Source organism: Cotesia glomerata, linkage group LG3 (genome assembly GCF_020080835.1).
Source record: "Cotesia glomerata isolate CgM1 linkage group LG3, MPM_Cglom_v2.3, whole genome shotgun sequence".
Taxonomy (NCBI): domain Eukaryota; kingdom Metazoa; phylum Arthropoda; class Insecta; order Hymenoptera; family Braconidae; genus Cotesia; species Cotesia glomerata.
The window spans coordinates 12,608,521-12,628,847 of NC_058160.1; the positions used below are offsets into that span (position 1 = coordinate 12,608,521).

Below are 20,327 nucleotides of genomic sequence, written 5' to 3' on the forward strand. Positions count from 1 at the left end.
GGCTAAGGTACAGCAGACAAACTATACGACTCCGTACACAAACCGCACCGTATGTATACGGAGTGCTGCTACAAATCCCGGGAAATTCAAATTTTATACGTAAAACACGCTTGTGGAGCTACACATGTACGGAGTCGTAACATACTTCTAAATAAATGAAATAATAATAATAATAATAATAGTTAAAAAAATGAAAATAATTATAATGGTAATAATAAATTGATAATTATAACAGTAACCATATTTATCATTATTATTATAATTATTATTATTATTATTGTTTTTAAATTATTCAGTATTAAGATATTAAATTTAAATTTACAATTATCTCAATTACAAAAAAGGTAAAAATTCATGTAAAGTTAAAAATCCAATAATCTAATAATTTAGTTTATGAATCTAAGTCAAAGAGTATTCGCGGCTTATTTATATGAAATTTTATTAATGCTGCTAGATATTGTACGAAAAGTGATACTTTAATTGATTTACAGTAAAAGCTCTTAAAAGTTACCCAGGTTGTCTTTCTCGCTTTTATTGATGTTTTATGAGAAATTGAGACAGAACTACGGTAACTTTTAACAACTTTCACTGTATATTGAAACTTTATAAACATTCAATTTCCGCGGGAAAAATACAAACTTTGAATTAAAAATTTTTTTAAAAACAAAAAATGTTAAAATATTTTTTTGATATAAAATCCCTAGAATTAATTATTAAATAACTTTCCATTCGTATTTTTCTAAATATACTTTCTTTTCATTTAGTTGTATTTATTAACTAGAGTCAATATTTAAGGGCCAGTTTTTCAATCTAGGATAAAATTTTATCTAATGATAAAATATATCTATATATTTCATATATATAATATACTGGCATCATAATTTTATCCTGGATAAAATTTTATCTTGATTTGAAAAACTGGCCCTAAAAGAGCTAGAATTGTTTGATTTTGCTTTCTTCGGAAAAGTCAGCTGATCAAGATCTGAGTAATTCTGTTCGAGCAATGTACAGATACTACAAACGTCTTGATGATTGTTGCCTGTAGGTGGCACTACTTGTTAATTAAGCGAAGTTTGAAACGATGATATTTCTTACAAAATACGAATATTATTTATAAGTTTACGAATTGTGATATTTACTAACAACAATATGATATTGACACTAAATAATAATTATAATAACGACAATATTAACAATGACAATAAGGATGATATTAAAAATATTTATAATGGTAAAAATAAATTGATAATACGATTTATTATTATTATTATCATTGATATTGTTTTTAAATTGTTAAGTATTAAAGTATTAAATTTAAATTTACAACTATCACAACTACAAAAATGTAAAAATTTTTTTAAAATATATGTAAAATTAAAAGCTTACAATTGATCATTTAGTTTATCAATCTAAGCTAAAGAATGTTCGCGGCTTATTGATATAAAATTTTATCAATGCTGCTAGATATTGTACGAAAAGAGCTAGAATTGTTTGATTTTGCTTTCTTCGGAAAAGTCAGCTGATCAAGATCTGAGTAATTCTGTTCGAGCAATGTTCAGATACTACAAACGTCTTGATGACCCTGGCGGTTTCATGCTTACGGTAAATCCGCGGTGACTCCATAGTGAAAAGATGGTCGATTCACGGTCGTTTCACGTGACGGCTATTTCACTATCTAGTTAGGGTTGTAGTACGGTGAAATCACTGTCGAAAAACAGTATATTCGTTCTGTTGCGTCACTAACTACGGATGGTAAATAAATGTTGACTTATCAGCAGTTCTATGGTGAAAAGACCGTTCCTAATTCGTGGAACTTTAGCATTTCTGTTGTCAGTATGGCGTGCTTCTACTGCGGAAAAATGATTTTTTCAAAGTGAACACCTCATAAACTCATAGTGATATCACTGTCGACCTACTATGGTTCGACGATCGTTCGACCGTCAACTCACAGTAAAATCAACTTCTTTTCACCGTATATACTCGTTCGTTTTCTTCCGGACAAATGATGTAAATGCTGTTCAATTATTATTTTATAAACAGTGTAGAGTGCTGAACTCTATTGATATTTCACATTAAATTTAGTTATTTGTAGTTAATTTTCAGAATAAAAAAATTTTTTAAATAAACGCTTTAAAAAATTTTATTTACAAATTAATATTTTTTCGCTCGATTAAAAAAAATAACACGTCACTTATCACGGTGATAATAAATTCAAAAGAATCCATGTATATCATCAATGCAAGGCCACAGTTTATTTCAAATAACTGTTCAGAAATATATTTAAAAAATGTCAGCGTTAAAAGCTGAAACAACATAATAACTTACAGAGTGAGGAAAAAAATATTTATTTTTTGACACTATTGGACAGTTAATAAATTTAATAATCACATCAATATTTATATGACAAACACAAATGAAGGAAAGCTTATGAAATAAAAAATTTTAATTATATGTTTTTTTACAGAATCAGGATATTTCAAGATACCATGAAAAATGTCCTTAATTATAATGGTATAAATATAAAAGAAAATTTCATCAACTTTTAATTAAAAACTGCCTGTCCCTGTTTAAAAACTGTCAGTCCCGGTGTGAGCTGAAATTTAATTTTCAGTGAACATCAGTGCTCATAACTCACGCCGGGTTGTACATGCTTAGTAGTGTATCAATGAGTTAGTAATTAATAAGTTAAAAAAAAATCCGTAAATACTACTTAAAATTATTATTGTCCTAAAAATACTAAATTTTTCATTTTGGAGAATTTTAGCATTTTCAAATGGGATTTTTTATGAGTAGGTTATACAAAGGCGGTCAAAGGAGCGTTATTCGACAAAGGAAGGAACGTGAAACGACGGTAAGTCGACAGCAAAACGACGGTGAAACGACAGTGAAACGACGGTGAAACGACTTTGGATTCACTCCTATTTTACTGTGTAACAACAGTGCTTTGACTGTCAAATAACTATACATTTATAAACTTTTTACTATGGTTTCACTCCATAGTTGCCATATAAAAATGTCATTTGAACCATTTTACCAAGGTCTAATAATCTGATATATACCATATTTTAACAGTAGTGAAATGAAACAAAGTCACCAATGTTTCACCGTGAAATTACTACTGTAATACTAAGTTCTCACTGTTGAACATAGAGGGAACTACCGACTTTCCATAGTATTTTCACCGTGACCACAAAACCGCCAGGGGATTGTTGCCTGTAGGTGGCACTACTTGTTCATTGAGCGAAGTTTGAAACGATGATATTTCTTACATAATATTTATTAACCAGTCTAAATACACAACAGACTAAACGTTGTTCGAGTTCTACTTTCTTGGGATAAACCAGCTGTTCAGTGTCTGGGGAATTTTCATTGAAGATAGTGTACATTCTATAATCTCATGGTTGTTGCCTGTAGATGGCACTGTCATTCAATTGAGCGGGTTTTAAATAATCTTAATCTCTTGATAATACGTAACATAACTATGCGTTTGATACATTGTGTCATTTACTAACAACAATATCATAATAACAATAAATAATATTGGTAATCATAATAACAACAACAATAATAGTAATTATAATACTGAAAGTAATAAACTATGCGTTTGATACATTGTGTCATTTACTAACAACAATATCATAATAACAATAAATAATATTGGTAATCATAATAACAACAACAATAATAGTAATTATAATCCGAACAAAAACAGTTTCACTGTAAGAAAATCGCGCCAAGTCCACGTTCATAAGACTATTAAGGAAAAAAAATTTTTTTTTTTTCTTTACAAAAAGATATAAAATAGAAAAATGAAAAAATCAACAGACTCGATAGAGTCTGGCGCCAAGTTCCGTTCTCAAGCCAGACTACCGAGTGTGTATATACCGTAAGCAGAACGGTTTTTTGAGGTTACAAATTTTTTTTCAAATTTATTTTGATTTTTTTTTCTATATGATATTTTATAATAGTAGTTCATGCTTTTTATTACGCGTATTACTTGATTATTATCAATTATCTTCATAATTTCTATTTAAAATTATTAAAAATAATCAGCACAAACTATAGCGACCCAGATCTTTAGATTTTAACTTTTTTCTTATGTAAAAAGCGGACGGCCAGAGACTAAATAATATAAAGATGCATGCTAATCTTATAATAGATGGGAAACTACAGTGAAAAAAAGATATTTGACAGCTTGCAATTACACACGCCAGGCGGCGCAAGAATAACTTTTACATGAACTATAGCTTAAAGGGGATAGTTTGCCACCGGAAATGTATTAAATTAAAATTGTCAATTACATTCCTCCGTGCCGATTACACGGCATCCCTATGGGAGAGAAGCTGTTGTGTATTGGCCCTAAAGTCGTCCTACTTACGTGCCCTCTGCTGGAGTTTTGCTGTAGTTCATCTCCCCTCTTGCTCTTCCCCTCCCGTGATCACCTACAAGCGCGGGCTTGCCCGCGTCTCGCGTCATAGCGTTGAGTATTTTCGGCCACGAAGGTCGTCCATTTTTGTTATTACGAATAAACCAAATAAGTTAAACCGAATTTTAATTATAACTTGGCGTAAATTAAAGAAAAAGAATATTAAATTAGGCAGCAATTGCTACGGATTATTATAAACGGGACGAATACCTAGATAAGCAGTATGTCGGATCATACAGAGGAACAGCTAAAAAGCGGCGGCAGTAATGGCGGTCATACGCCGAAACGACATCGGGAGAGGGAAGTCAATAGTAGTAGTAGTGACTTAGGGCGTTCAAGAGCGCCTACTCTTCCTCCTCTTCCTCCTCGCAAGCGTCGTCGTTTCTCGTACACAAGCAGAGAGATAAGGGCGCTACATGAAAAGGTAGAGTTGCTTTCCGATCTTTTGTTGCAGAGACCACACGCACCTGAGCCTCCAGTCGTGAGCGTGACTGCGACAGACCCACAGACAAGCGTCCTGAACTTAGGACAATGCAAGACCGAGGTCGATGCGAAGAAGCTGGTACAACAGGTGGATCCCGAGAGCCTGAAAACTCTGTGCGATCTTCAAAAATTTGGTCTTCCAGATTGGAAGGAAATCAGGTATTCTAACACTTTAAAAGAGTTCTTAGCGTCTCCAGGATTTTCAGAACTAAAGGTGAACGAGGAGCTCTGTTACTTGGATAGGGCCAAAGATCCAGTGCTCTCAACGGAGCGGGTCCTGGCAGGCCTGTCAAATGCGGTTTTAACGCAGAGCAGCATTTTACAGAGCACACTGCAAGGTATTGTAGAATGGTCTCACTCGATTGAGGGAGGAGTGAGCCCAGAATTATTGTTAAGCATGTTTTCCTTGAATTTCGGGCCAGAATCCGAGATGTTTAAGAATTCCCAGAAGATGTTACAGATCATTTGCGGTAAGAGAGCTTCGTGCATCGAGGCAAGACGCGAGAGGATATTGACAGAGGCACCTAATAAGCAAGTGCAGGGGGCCTTACGCAGAATTCCGCCTAGCTCGGAACACCTCTTTGGCAAGGAGAACTCAGCAAAACTCAGGAGCAAAGCTCAGGAGAGCCAAGGAAAGACTCAGCAAAACCTAGACAGTCCGGGTCATTTCGAAAAAAATTCGAAAAATAACTATATGGCAGCACCCAGATTCACAGGAGGTCAGCTGGCCAGATTCGTCGCAGTATGGAGAAGCCTAGGAGCTCCTCAGGTACTTCTAGACATAATATCAAATTTCCACATTCCATTTATAGGGAAACCGCCTCTATCGACCAACTGGTGAAAGCCATAATACAAGACAGAGTGCTCGACACAGATGGCGGAACAAATCGAGACCCTGGCGGGCCAAGGCGTCTTAGAAAGAGTTTCGGAACCAGGACCGAGCTTTGTCTCAAAGATGTTTCTGGTAAATAAGAGCGACGGCGGCTGGCGGCCGATCTTCGATTTGAGAAACCTGAGCAGGTATGTAGAGACAAGAGAGTTTCATCTAATTTCGCACGCAAAAGTTTCAGATTTTATACAGCCCGGAGACTGGCTAATCCGAGTCGACATGTCTCAGGCGTATTTCCACATCCGAGTGGCGAGTTCTCACAGGTGCTTCTTACGCCTGCTCTTCAGAGGAGAACTTTGGCAGATGACGAGCTTGCCCTTTGGTCTCTCAGCTGCGCCTCAGGCCTTCTCAACCGTAACGAACTGGGTAGCAGAAACCCTTCGTTCACGAGGCCTGAGAGTTCTGGTCTACCTAGACGACTTTCTAGTAGCATGCCAGAATAAGAACGAGTTGGTTGCCCAGGTATCCATGATGGTAGAGCTGCTGGAATCCCTGGGCTGGCAGATAAACCGGAGCAAGAGCATCCTAAGACCTTGCCAGGACTTAGAGTTTCTCGGCATAAGATGGAATGTCGAGAGGGAAAAGATGAGTCTGCCAGAAAAGAAGGTCGCAAAGATTATAAAGCTGACGACGGACATAGAAAGAGCTCAAAGTTGTACCTTGAAGGAGGCCCAGTGCCTCCTGGGACACTTAAACTTTGCGAACTTCGTTGTTCCGAGAGGACAGCTCCATTGCCGCTACCTCCAACGATTCTTGATGGGATTCAATCAGAGCCGACCTCGCGAGAGACGGCAGATAAGCTCCCAGATCCAGGACGAACTCGCTTGGTGGGCGAAGGCCGCGAGTCTAACATCTCCGCTCCACAAGAGCGAGGTGACACATTTTCTGGTTACAGATGCATCCGACCTGGGCTGGGGAGCCCAGCTGAACGGAGTACTGATGTTGGGAAATTGGTCAAAAACCCAGAGGAAGTGGCACTCCAACAAGAAGGAGATGCTAGCGGTATACCAGGCGCTGGCCCAGCAGGGTCAATGCCTGAAAGGAGCCCACATCCTCCTGCAGTCGGACAATCGCACGGTGGTTTCCTACATCCGAAAGGAGGGGGGAACAAGGTCATTGGAGCTATACAGCCTCACGTACCAGCTCCTCACCCTGGTCGACGAGCTCCAGATAGTGCTGTCAGCGTATTACCTTCCAGGAAGATACAACGGCACCGCAGACCGACTCTCGAGAAAAAGGGCGTTACCCGAGTGGCACCTCCTACCAGAGGCTACCGAGGAGATCTTTAGACAATGGGGAACACCAGAAATAGATCTATTCGCCTCGGCCGAGTCCGCAGTGGTCAAAACTTACGTATCGCTAGACTGCAGAGATCGATCGACAGCATTTACAGATGCCTTCAGTCAGGCATGGGACTTCAACCTCGCTTGGCTGTTTCCTCCGCCCAGCTTAATTCCACGGGTACTAGCGCACCTGAACAAGTGCCAGGGCCAGTTCCTACTAGTAGCTCCCAGGTGGGAGAGGACTTTCTGGCTACCGGATCTAGCCAACAGGAGTGTAGAACCTCCTATGACGATCAGGAATCTAGAGAGGGTACTGATAGACCTGACAACAGGCAACCCACCTCCACAGGTAGAGCAGCTTACTCTGCAGGTGTGGAGGATTGGGTGTGGAAGTCAGCTACCAAGGACTGGAAGCCCCAGGAAAGAGAGTTGATTAAATCTAGCTGGAGAACTTCGACACTGTCGACATACAGAGCACCACTCAACAGATGGATCACCTGGTGCCAGAAGAACAACCTAGACCCTGGTTCTCCGAGAGGATCGGACCTAGCGAGATTTCTTGCAAGTCTCCACTTAGAGGAGGGTCTAGCGTACAGTACGATCCTAGTACACAAATCGGCAATTGCGACATTTTGCTCAGGAGGGCAGAGCATGGACCTCTCATCAGATTTCCTGGTTCGCCAGGCTTTGAAGGCCATCTTCACTGCTAGACCTAGGGAAATAAAGGCGTCAGTATGTGACACCGGACTCCTGTTTAAGTGGTTAACCGCCAAAATTCCAGGGTTAACCCTGTTTGAGGTAGCACGAAGAACAGCGACCATATTATTGTTGGCTTCAGGTCGCCGCATCCATGATTTGACTCTATTAAGAGTTTCGAAGGAGCACGTGACTAACCTGGGAGAAGAAATCACCCTGTGGCCCGCCTTTGTGTCGAAAACGGACAGGGCGAGCTTTAGGCAATCTGGTTGGAGGCTATCCAAGAATAGTAACATTAGGATTTGCCCAGTAACGTGGACCAGAGCCTGGATAAAGCTGTCCGAAAAGAGACGTGAGGGTAGTAACCTGGAGGAACTTTTCATAACATTAACGGGGCCAGTCAGGGCGGCCTCGCAGACTGTAATATCGGGCTGGATCCGCTCGGGGTTGAAGGACGCAGGCATCGATGCGTCACCAGGTAGCATCCGAGCTGCAGTTGCATCCAGAGGGTGGATAGATGATATGCCGGTGCAGGAGATATTAGACAGAGGCAACTGGAAGTGTTCGGAAACATTCGCAAGGCACTATTGCAGGCAGGTTACCAGGGAGGAAGAAGCACCAGCGATCTCACTGGCGAGCAATTTCAAGCCTACTTAGGCGAGTAGAGAAAAAGAGAGTGCGAAGCGGAACTGATCTCTGGTATTGAAACTTATCTAAACTTTATTATTTTTGTTATTAATTCATAACTTAGATTTAGGAAACATTAACCCTTCAGGACATGGGTGTTTTGACTCACCTTATTTACTCTGGCCATGAGAAAAAATCTCATGGCTTCTGCGCATGCGCATAGAACATTATAATTCAGTTTTCTTACGAAAACGTTATTTATTTTTAATTTTTAATGTTCTTAGACTATAAAATAATGAATTAATAATTCTTTAATTGATAATTAATTAATAATTAATTAAGTTTAAATTTATTGCTAGAGTATTATCGATTAAAAAAAAAATAGTACACATAAAATGTATTTGTTAGGATTACATATAAAAAAAAAATATTGACTTACGTTTATTAAACCTCTTAATATTATTTATTTGAAAAATATTAAATATTAAATTATAAATTTTACATATTTATGTAGGTAAACACAGCACAATATTACACTATTATTTTGGCGGTTAAGTATGATGTAAATAAATATGGCGGACGCGGACTGCGAAATGAGCCGAACTCGGCCGAATAAGAAACGAAAGCTAAAATCTCCCACCTTTTAATACTCTGGCCATGAGAAAAAATCTCATGTCCTCTAAAAAAAATTATTTTTTTATTATTTTTAATCAAAAAAAAATTTTTTTATTGTATGTGTGTCTAGAAAACTAAATTATAGGAAGATACAAAAAATTTCAAGTAGCTTTTCCATTTGAAATTTAAAAAATATTTGAGATTGAAGTTGCGCATGAGAAAAAATCTCATAACCCATGTCCTGAAGGGTTAACCTAAAAGGAAATATACTATTAAACATTATAACCTTATTGTAGAGTGAGACTCTAATAAACTAGCACACAACGAATTCCCTGGCTCTTCCTTAAAGCCTAGACCATTAGCTAGAAATAAGTAACTATAATTAAGTTAATTTCAGCATCACATAGCATTGAGGTGATCACCAGCAGAAAACAAACAGGTCTCTCATAGGGATGCCGTGTAATCGGCACGGAGGAATGTAATATAAGTGTTTTGAACTACAACAAAACACGTATTATATTCCGTAGCCGATACACGGCATCCCGGTGAAATGCTTACTGGATGAGAGCTGCTATGACGAGAGACGCGGGCAAGCCCGCGCTTGTAGGTGATCACGGGAGGGGAAGAGCAATAGGGGAGATGAACTACAGCAAAACTCCAGCAGAGGGCACGTAAGTAGGACGACTTTGGGGCCAATACACAACAGCTTCTCTCCCATAGGGATGCCGTGTATCGGCTACGGAATATAATACGTGTTTTGTTGTAGTTCAAAACACTTATATTTTTATTATAATTACAAAAAATACTGAAATCCGAACAAAAACAGTTTCACTGTAAAAAATTGCGCCAAGTCCACGTTCATAAAACTCATCTCAATAACATTTGCACTTTACAAAAAAAATTAGGCTCGTTTTAATAATTTTCACTCTCTACAAAAAGATGTGAAATACAAAAAAATACCAAGAAACCGTCATAATGTTGAAAAAATTGAAAACAAATTTGTTGAAAATTTAAAAATAAAAAAAAAAATTATATCGTACTTGGCGCGCGTCATTGAGTACCCCAAATTTTTTCAGGATAAATAAACATCCTTTTAATGCTGAGAAATTTATAAGTAAGTCATCCTATGTTATTTCATAATAAGTTTTACAAAAGTTAGGTAAAATTGACATGTCATACGCAGTTATGCAAACTACATATAAGTCGATACGCATGCATACGTTGGGTCGGTTGCATTGTGAGAATTGTGTTTACTAAAAAATAAAACATATGGCCGACTAAATTGGGACAATGCGGTGTGAGTGCCAATCAAAATGTGTTAATCACAATTAAACGAAGCAATATCAAACTTTAATATTGCATAAGGTTCTTCATTAAAGATTAATGACGAAGCTGAAAAAAAATGAATCCAAAAATTTTATATAATTTCAGATTTCTTGAACACACCACCATATTGACAGTTGTTCTCACTAAAGATCTAAAAAAAAATTTAAGAACGGGTTTTTTCACTAAAACTGATAATTAATACACTAAGCAATGTTTTCAATGAGTTCAGTATCCTTGACTAATGAAATCTATATAAATATATAATATGATTATATATATACAAGCGAAATCGATTTTTCTTGAGTTGAAATTCTTCCGAAAAAATTTGGGGTACTCAATGACGCGCGCCAAGTACGATAAAAAATTTTTTTTTTTATTTTTTAATTTTCAACAAATTTGTTTTCAATTTTTTCAACATTATGACGGTTTCTTGGTATTTTTTTGTATTTCACATCTTTTTGTAGAGAGTGAAAATTATTAAAACGAGCCTAATTTTTTTTGTAAAGTGCAAATGTTATTGAGATGAGTTTTATGAACGTGGACTTGGCGCAATTTTTTACAGTGAAACTGTTTTTGTTCGGATTTACAAATCTGAATTTATTTATCTTAATGTAATGACTATTAAATTTTTCAATTTAAAGTAAAGAAAACAAGCCTTAACATTATAATTATTTGATATTCATTCTAAAAAAACTATGTTTTTTAAAACATTTCTTTGCTCACAACAATGTATTGCAATTTTTTCATTATAATTGTAAAAAGAAGAGTCTAAAATTATATTTTTTTTTTTACTTTAGACTATTATTCAAACATATCACAATTTTAAATATTATTATAATTAGGAAAAAACAAATTTACTAAAATTATTAGTATTAAAATGATAAATACTGAAATTTTTGTCGACTCTTTGGGGTGTTCGGGTTCTTTAATTTTCTGCTCAGTTTTTAAGCGATCACTTTCTCTCTGAAACCATTCTTTAATGCGATCTTGTACTTTATCCTTAGTTTCTCCGTACTTTTCCACCAAAAACTCTGTTGAAATAATTAACGAAGTTGAACAATTAAAATCATTTGAACACTACGCAATATAAAAATATCAATATATATTTATATTTACTTGCCTTTGTCGATGTTATTTTCACTTAATCTTCGCCAATTAATTTAAAAAATCTGCATCCAGACTTAGAAATGCACTGAATATACTGAGTATAATTGATGTAGTCGGGACATAAGCTAAACTTGTAAGAGACTGCACACGTTCTTTTATACGATTTATGGAACAAAAGATTTTACTTGTTAACGAAAAGATAACTAAATGTTTACAAACAAAAAAATGTCAACAAATTGTTAGTTTAAAGTTGGCTCAATCTCATGACCAGTTGCGCATGTGTTACGAAATTTAACGGACAAGTAATGGTTTACTGATGGAAAGTTAACCTTTAGTCATTTTTATGGATGCTCGAAAAGTTATACAAAAAATGTTAACTATTTGTCATACTAATATTATCATCTTTTAGAGTAACATTATTTCCCCTGATTAAACAACTGAATTCGACCGAATTAAAAATTTTAATTCTGTTATATTCTGTTAAATTCGGTAAAACCGAATTCAAAAGAATTAAAAATTTTAATTCTGTTCAATTCTGTAAAACAGAATTCAACTAAATTAATAATATCAATTCTGTTATATTCTGTTAAATTCGGTAAAAAAGAATTCGAAAGAATTAAAAAATTTAATTCTGCTCAATTCTGTTGAATTTTGCAGAACAGAATTCAACTGAATTAAAAATATCAATTCTGTTATATTCTTGTTAAATTCATCAAAATAGTATTTAAAAGAATTAAAAATTTTAATTCTGCTCAATTCTGTTGAATTCTGCAAAACAAAATCCAACTGAATTGAAAATCGCAATTCTGTTATATTTTGTTAAATTCGGTAAGACAGAATTCAAAACAATTAAAAATTTTAATTCTGTTCAATTCTACGGAATTTGGCAGAGCGAAAATTAAAAAAAAATTGAAATTTTCAATTCTGTCCAAGTATGGAAAATAAATCTGAAAATTGTAACATAATGTAAATTAAATACTACTGAGTTCTTTGAAATTTAATTTTTTATATTTTGAATCGTCTTAAATCTTTTACTATCGCAATTTCATTGTTATTAAATTCTAAAACTATGATTAAAATAATATCTATGAAAGGATTTTTTATCCAAATGAGAAATATTGTTATCAATTTTTGATTTTTCCTTACCAAAGTCTTGTTTTAATGAATAAATTCTAGTGATAATAAATATCTTGCTGTCGAGCAAAAAAAAATAGGATACACCCCTCGAGAAGTAAATAAGAAAGCCTCAGATTACATGTTTGTTAACCTCGGCTTCGCCTCGGCCAACAATTTTAAATGTGATCTAAGACATTTCTTACTTTACTTCTCTAAGTGTGTAATATACTATTATGGCCGGGAAGGGAGTTCAAAATATTCTAGAGCCAAGTAGAAAAATTTCTCGGATATGAAAATTTTGAATTGAGAAAAAAAATTCTTTCGTTAATGAATGTTTATTCTTCGTACGAAATTATAATTACTTACTATAGAAAATTTTATTTTATAATCTAAGTAAACAGTTTTATTCATTTCAGAGTACTATTTACTTAACAGGCGAGACCATCTTTTTCTCGGTTTGCTCTCACGGAGTTCAACGGAACTATCTCTGTTGCACTCCCAACAGCAGAGCAATTGCAGTTTCGATTGGTTTCACGAAACGAATAAAATTTTTGAAAAAAACGCTTTGTGGTGAAATAGTTTATTAAATTATCTATTATCTCTAAAAACGTTTTTTCAAAATTTCCATTCGCTTCGCTAAGCCGATTGAAACTGCAATCACTGGTCTCGGCTGTTAAGGAAGTTCAAGCGAATCTAACATAAAAAATAATTTCCAACTTTGAGCTTTGAAATTAAGTATACGTATAAATAAATACGTCATTTATCTAATCCCAAAAGTTTAAAATGATTCACCGCTTAGTTACTTAGATATTAAATTTTAAAAATCACATATTTTATCTCCTTATACACGAGCTCTTATGGCGGACAAACTTTTGTCGAGACTTTAATTATTTTTTTCAATATTAACCTCCCAATTTTAACGAATAAAAAACTATACACAAGAAACTTGGATTATTGCAAAATATAAAAACAGTTTAATAATAATCCATTACCGATATAATTTTTGAAATATTTAAAGTCAAATTTTATGTTTGTAACTCGTTTACCGTCAGCTATTTATTCGAATAAAGATTTGACAACATCGCGTCAACAGCTGAAAAAAAAGAAAAGGATAGAAGTATAGTTACAGAGATGTTTAACTCACACACTCATCCACGTCTCTGTTATGAGTATAATCAAGCGCGCTATTGCCAAATTTGTTTATTTATTCCGGCAAGTAATAAATACGAAAGTCATTTTATTACTTTACTTTATTAAATAAGTAAAAATCATCAATTATTAAATTGTTTAAATTATTTTAAATTAAAATAAAGAATTTTGACGAATATTGGGAAGACTAAAATTAAAAAAAAATTTTAACATTATTTTGACTCATTAGTTACGCTCGAACTTCCTTAATTAATACAAAAATATTCAGATTTCAACAAAATTTTTAATTTGTTTTAATTCAGTTAAATTCCGAGTCAGAGCCAAAAATCCGAGGATTATTTCCGAATTAAATAGAATTCAACGAAATTGAACATTTAAAATTTATTTTAATTCAGTCACAGTCGGAGTCGGAGTCAGAAATTCGCGGATCATTTCCGAATTCGAAAGAATTGAACCAAATTGAAAATTTTGAATTTGTTTTAATTTAGTCTAACTCGGAGTCAAAATCAGAGATTCCAGAATTATTGCAGAATTCAACAGAATAGAACTGACTTAAAGATTTTGAATTTGTTTTAATTCAGTCTAATTCGGAGTCAGAGCGAGAAATTTGAGGATTATCTCCTAATTTAACAGAATTGAACTGAATTGAAAATTTTAAATTTGTTTGAATTCGGTCTAATTCACAGAGTCAGAGCCAGGAATTCAAGGATTATTTCCAAATTTAACTGAATTGAAAATTTTGAATTTGTTTTAATTCGGTTTAATTCGGAGTCAGAGCGAGAAATTCGAGGATTATTTCCGAATTTGACAGAATTGAACCGAATTAATAATTTTGAATTTTTTTTAATTCGATCTAATTCGGAGTCAGAGCGAGAAATTCGAGGATTATTTCCGAATTTAACTGAATTTAACTGAATTAATAATTTTGAATTTGTTTTAATTCGGTCTAATTCGGAGTCAGAGCCAGAAATTCGAGGATTATTTCCGAATTCAACAGAATTGAACCGAATTAATAATTTTGAATTTGTTTTAATTCGGCTAAATTCTGGCTCACCTGCCGAATTAAACAGAATTCATTTTAAAGTTAGGTACCGAATTAACAGAATGTAACTGAATTCAAAAGAATTAAAAATTTAATTCTGTTTAATTCGATCGAATTCAGTTGTTTAATCAGGGTCTAACTTATTGCTGACTAATTAAGCATTCTAGATTATTAACAATATCTCGCCACCTGTAAGATGACATAATAGAATTAACTTTTCAAGTTGTTCTGCTAAGACATGTGGCTTGGGTAAATATTCATAATTTTAACTTGAGACAAGCTTGAGCATTAGATATTTCTGATGTATTCATATTCAAAGAAGACGGTCTTATAAAATACCTTAACCTTACTTTTCATCCAAATAAGAGGGTTTTTTTCTAAGTCATCATTTCAGTTGACTTGAGATAATCTTAAATGTATTTACAGTGAAAAAAGTCGTTCAAATAATTAATTTTTTGGGGTTATATAATATTGACATCGACGATAATAATGATATCAATTTTGATTTGGACGACGATGATTTAATCATACGTATTCCAAAACGTTATATTCGAGATGTGCAAGATCCTTTTGATTTTTATTCAGACATCGAATTCAGGCAAAGATATAGATTTGACAAGGATAGTGTTAAATTTGAACTATTACCTCCTATAGAACAAAATTTAACTAAAAGTTAATAAACGAGGATTACCAATCCCACCAATTTTTCAATTATTAATATGATTGCGATTTTATGCAACTGCAAGTTTTCAGGTAATTATAAATCAAGTTGAGAATATTTATTTCTTACTATTATTACTACTAATTTTATTTATTACTACTGATAAACTATTCTTACAGCTCATTTTAGGTGATACCATGACAGTATCACAACCAACAGTTTCCAGAATAGTTTTTCGGGTGAGCGTTTTACTTGCAAGCAAAATTCATGATTACATTAAAATGCCTCGAACTCAAGCAGCAAAATTAGAAAACCAGAGACTTTTTGAACGTTTGGGATTTGATAATGGAGCAATTGGAATACCCGGGGTTGATGGAGCAATTGATTGCACTCATATCCGATTAGTTCCTACAAGGTTTCAAAATATTAATGAAATCTACAGAAATCGAAAGGGCTATTTTTCTCTGAATGTACAAGTAAGTATTTCTTTTATTTTCACTAGGCATTACAGACTGAACAACTTATAATATGATAATTCTTATTATTTCGTAGACGATTGTTGGCCCCCGGATGGAATTTTTAGATATTGTTCCAGAATGGCCTGGTAGCGCTCATAATAGTCGAATTTTTCAAAATTCTCGAATTTACATGAGATATTCTGAACGTGAACTAACTGGAATACTTGTCTACGTATTCTTGATAATTTGTAATCATAAATTAAAGTCACAATTTTATCTCGGTTGAATTCCGAACTGTAAATGTAATAAATTCAGAATTGTAAATATAATGGATTCTATAAAAATTTAAACTTTCGTTAAATAGATATCATTTGTAATTACTTTTTCAAAAATATATCTATAAGAAAAGTTTTTGAACGTGTTTTAATAAAAAACAAAATTTTTTATAAAAAAACTATTTTTATTTTCAACCTTGACATTTTTGGTTTGATTACATTAAAAAGTAATTTATTTAATATAAAAATTTAATACATGCTTTAATAAAAAGTTATGGGCTTAACACTCCAATATAATCAACAATTGCATTCAAATACACTTTAAAATTAAAATACTGTTAGCCCTTGGCACTTAAAAAGTTTTTTTAACGTACAGTATAAAATTATTTGTATTTTAAAAATTGCTATCACCTTATAAAATCTTTCAAACTAATAATAAATTTTTATCTTTACATTTCTATGTTATTTATTATAAAAATTAATAATAAACTAGAATCATCCAGAAGAAATCATGTCAATCATGCCCTTAATTCTTATTTTGTTGTCTTAATAAATTTAACTCACTTAGTTCAGCTGCAGCGGTTGCTGCACGAATCTTTAATTTATACTTTTGTTTCAGGTGTTCTATTGTTAGATTATGCATCTCTTCTTCATGTTGACATTTCAGTTGAAATAATTCCTCTTTTTGCTTTATTATTTTTCTTAACCTTTCGCTTCTATAGAATTTCTCGTCTTCATTGGATGGATTTTCTCTTCCTTTAGTTCTTTTCCTAGATTGTTGAGCTAAGATGATTTTAAAAATATTAATTAAAATATATATTTTAAGTATTATGGCTAATAAAACTATTTCTACTAACGATTTTTTAGTAACAATAGACGATGAGGGTTCACGTGGTAATTCTTCATCATCATTGCCATCATTCTCATCATCTGGGAATAGTTGTTCAAGGCTTATATATTTTTCACATTCCATTGAGTCAACAGCATTACATTTAGCTAGATAAAAAATATTTCTTATAATTTCATTAATAGTGAACGATTAACCAATATATAAAAAAGTCAGAACAGCAAATATCTTAGTAGTTTTAAAAATAAAATAATTACAGAAGGAAAAAAAGATAAAAACGTCCCAGTAACTTCTTCTTCAGACATATTTGAAGAAAATAAAATCGGTGCAGTTTTAATTAAGTTTGGGGCAATAAGTGCAATATCAGGATCAACTTCAGAATCTGGAATTGATGGACCGCCCCCAGTTGCAAGGCGATGTTGCTTTTCGGTTGTCAGCGCATTCCGTTGTTTTGTTTTTAGATTTTACCAAATTTTTTTGAGTTGATTTGCGTTTCGCTGCAATATTTTTAAAAATTATTATAAATTCGGCATACTATGTATTAAAAAAATAAAAATAAAATTAACAGATAACTAACAATTTTTAATTGTTTCTCTTTGAAAAAATCACAATAAAACGCAGTTAACGAAAAAATTTCACATCCCAAGCGGCACAAATTTTTTTTGTTATTGTTTTGTTAAATTTAAGTTGACAATTATTAATTTTTTAACTTCTTGTTGAGTGAAATCTACCAAAAAGTTTGGAAAATCCAAAAGTGCACGCCTCATGACGCTCATTCATTTTTTAAGAAAAAAATTAATTGTGTAATTGATTAAAAAAAAAAAAAATTATAATTAAGTAGTTTCTTACAGAGTATTTTATATTTTTTTTTTGAATATCAGCGCCCTTTTTTCTTGTCATATGCGCACGCAGTCTAAAAAAATCTAGCTTGATCAAGTGGCGCCATAGTTTCCACGTGACAAATAAGAAAAGTTCGTTTGGCTTTGTACGGTTGTATCGCGTAGTGATAGTGAATTTTAATAAAAATTCAATTAAAAAAAAAAATACGTAAACTAGACCACTGATATGAAATACGGACCCAGTTAATCGAATTCTTAAACTAATAAAAAAGGTCCGGTCTTGAAATATCAATTTGTTCGGGAGTAATCGTTGGTACATCCTAAATGGGGTGACATCCGGACGTCCACGTAAAATTTTTTTCAAAACGTTTTTTTTTTCCAAAATAGCAACATGAAATGATTTTAGAAAGTAAAAGATGGTTTAATTTAAGTGTTTTTCCGGTGTACATCTACTTATATCATTGTATAAGTGTAATATGATTGGGATAGAGGCATTTAAAGATCACAAAATTGCTTGACCTTGACTAGTCGAGTATAAAGCACAACCTCACGCGCTTCGCGCTATGAGGCGTGCAAAAAGTTAACATTTATTTTTTTGACGCTTGAGATGTAGAAAATTTGAAAAACTACAAGTCCAATTATTCAAGAAAAACTTTCTAAAACTAATGTATTTGTAAAATTTAATTAAAAACTGATCAAGTGGCTATTAATTTTAGAGTCATATTAAAAATTTAATTTTACTTTTTCAGTAATTATACTAGATGAATTAAAGTCGGTTGCGATAAAATCCCATGCTTCTTTTTTTTTCACTTAATGTAGCAGCATCACTCTTTTTATTTTCAATTACTTGGGCATAATTTTTTAAAATTTGTAGAAAATATTTTTTTTCTACAGCGGTAAAATGAGTACTTTTTCCTGTTTTTGACATATTTTCTTCTGATCTTGCGGTAATAATTTTCTAGTGTAACTTGAATTTGAGGCTTACAATTTTCTAAGGTACATTTGTACATCTGTTTACAATTTTGAATAAAAAACTTCATCGTCAAAATTTAAGTACGTTTCAACCAATGAGATCGTTGGAAACATAAGAATTTTCACGGAAATTGACGAACACGCGCTGACTTGGTCTTAAGTTGGATCTTACTAAAGCTTATCTTACTGAAAATCCGAACAAAAACAGTTTCACTGTAAAAAATTGCGCCAAGTCCACGTTCATAAAACTCATCTCAATAACATTTGCACTTTACAAAAAAAATTAGGCTCGTTTTAATAATTTTCACTCTCTACAAAAAGATGTGAAATACAAAAAAATACCAAGAAACCGTCATAATGTTGAAAAAATTGAAAACAAATTTGTTGAAAATTAAAAAATAAAAAAAAAAATTTTTTATCGTACTTGGCGCGCGTCATTGAGTACCCCAAATTTTTTCGGAAGAATTTCAACTCAAGAAAAATCGATTTCGCTTGTATATATATAATCATATTATATATTTATATAGATTTCATTAGTCAAGGATACTGAACTCATTGAAAACATTGCTTAGTGTATTAATTATCAGTTTTAGTGAAAAAACCCGTTCTTAAAATTTTTTTAGATCTTTAGTGAGAACAACTGTCAATATGGTGGTGTGTTCAAGAAATCTGAAATTATATAAAATTTTTGGATTCATTTTTTTTCAGCTTCGTCATTAATCTTTAATGAAGAACCTTATGCAATATTAAAGTTTGATATTGCTTCGTTTGAATTAATGATTAACACATTTTGATTGGCACTCACACCGCATTGTCCCAATTTAGTCGGCCATATGTTTTATTTTTTAGTAAACACAATTCTCACAATGCAACCGACCCAACGTATGCATGCGTATCGACTTATATGTAGTTTGCATAACTGCGTATGACATGTCAATTTTACCTAACTTTTGTAAAACTTATTATGAAATAACATAGGATGACTTACTTATAAATTTCTCAGCATTAAAAGGATGTTTATTTATCCTGAAAAAATTTGGGGTACTCAATGACGCGCGCCAAGTACGATATAATTTTTTTTTTTATTTTTAAATTTTCAACAAATTTGTTTTCAATTTTTTCAACATTATGACGGTTTCTTTGGTATTTTTTGTATTTCACATCTTTTTGTAGAGTGAAAATTATTAAAACGAGCCTAATTTTTTGTAAAGTGCAAATGTTATTGAGATGAGTTTTATGAACGTGGACTTGGCGCAATTTTTACAGTGAAACTTGTTTTTTGTTCGGATTTCAGTATTTTTTGTAATTATAATAAAAATATAAGTGTTTTGAACTACAACAAAACACGTATTATATTCCGTAGCCGATACACGGCATCCCTATGGGAGAGAAGCTGTTGTGTATTGGCCCCAAAGTCGTCCTACTTACGTGCCCTCTGCTGAAGTTTTGCTGTAGTTCATCTCCCCTCTTGCTCACCTACAAGCGCGGGCTTGCCCGCGTCTCTCGTCATAGCAGC

At 33.2% G+C, this 20,327-nt stretch overlaps 1 protein-coding gene and 2 long non-coding RNA genes across 4 annotated transcripts; 2 read left to right on the plus strand and 1 right to left on the minus strand.

Annotated features, from left to right (window-relative positions):
* Positions 1 to 992: 992 nt before the first annotated feature.
* Positions 993 to 3,268, plus strand: LOC123262046. Its single transcript, XR_006508838.1, has 2 exons — positions 993 to 1,045; positions 3,220 to 3,268. It is a non-coding gene; the product is annotated as an uncharacterized LOC123262046 (long non-coding RNA).
* A 2,270-nt stretch (positions 3,269 to 5,538) lies between these two features.
* Positions 5,539 to 16,289, plus strand: LOC123262044. 2 transcript variants are annotated; one of them, XM_044724024.1, is made up of 6 exons: positions 5,539 to 5,628; positions 5,722 to 8,476; positions 9,417 to 9,781; positions 15,345 to 15,512; positions 15,600 to 15,896; positions 15,973 to 16,289. In XM_044724024.1, the coding sequence occupies exon 2, from the start codon at positions 5,784 to 5,786 to the stop codon at positions 7,512 to 7,514; it is 1,731 nt and encodes a 576-aa protein (XP_044579959.1). In that variant the 5' UTR covers positions 5,539 to 5,628; positions 5,722 to 5,783; the 3' UTR covers positions 7,515 to 8,476; positions 9,417 to 9,781; positions 15,345 to 15,512; positions 15,600 to 15,896; positions 15,973 to 16,289. The 2 variants fall into 2 exon arrangements, with proteins under 2 accessions (XP_044579959.1, XP_044579958.1); XM_044724023.1 differs by lacking the exon at positions 5,539 to 5,628 and having other exon boundaries at positions 5,650 to 5,873; positions 5,974 to 8,476.
* A 546-nt stretch (positions 16,290 to 16,835) lies between these two features.
* On the minus strand, positions 16,836 to 19,075 carry LOC123262045. The gene is made up of 4 exons (XR_006508837.1): positions 18,581 to 19,075; positions 17,258 to 17,497; positions 17,011 to 17,149; positions 16,836 to 16,936 (listed from the first exon to the last, which is right to left on the minus strand). It is a non-coding gene; the product is annotated as an uncharacterized LOC123262045 (long non-coding RNA).
* Positions 19,076 to 20,327: the final 1,252 nt, after the last annotated feature.

Excerpts from the sequence above, each read along its gene's own strand:
- LOC123262044 (XM_044724023.1), top strand. The coding sequence starts at position 5,654 with ATGGAGAAGCCTAGGAGCTCCTCAGGTACTTCTAGACATAATATCAAA. Across the intron at positions 5,874-5,973 it reads TTGTCTCAAAGATGTTTCTG|TTTCAGATTTTATACAGCCC; the intron begins GTAAATAAGAGC and ends CGCACGCAAAAG.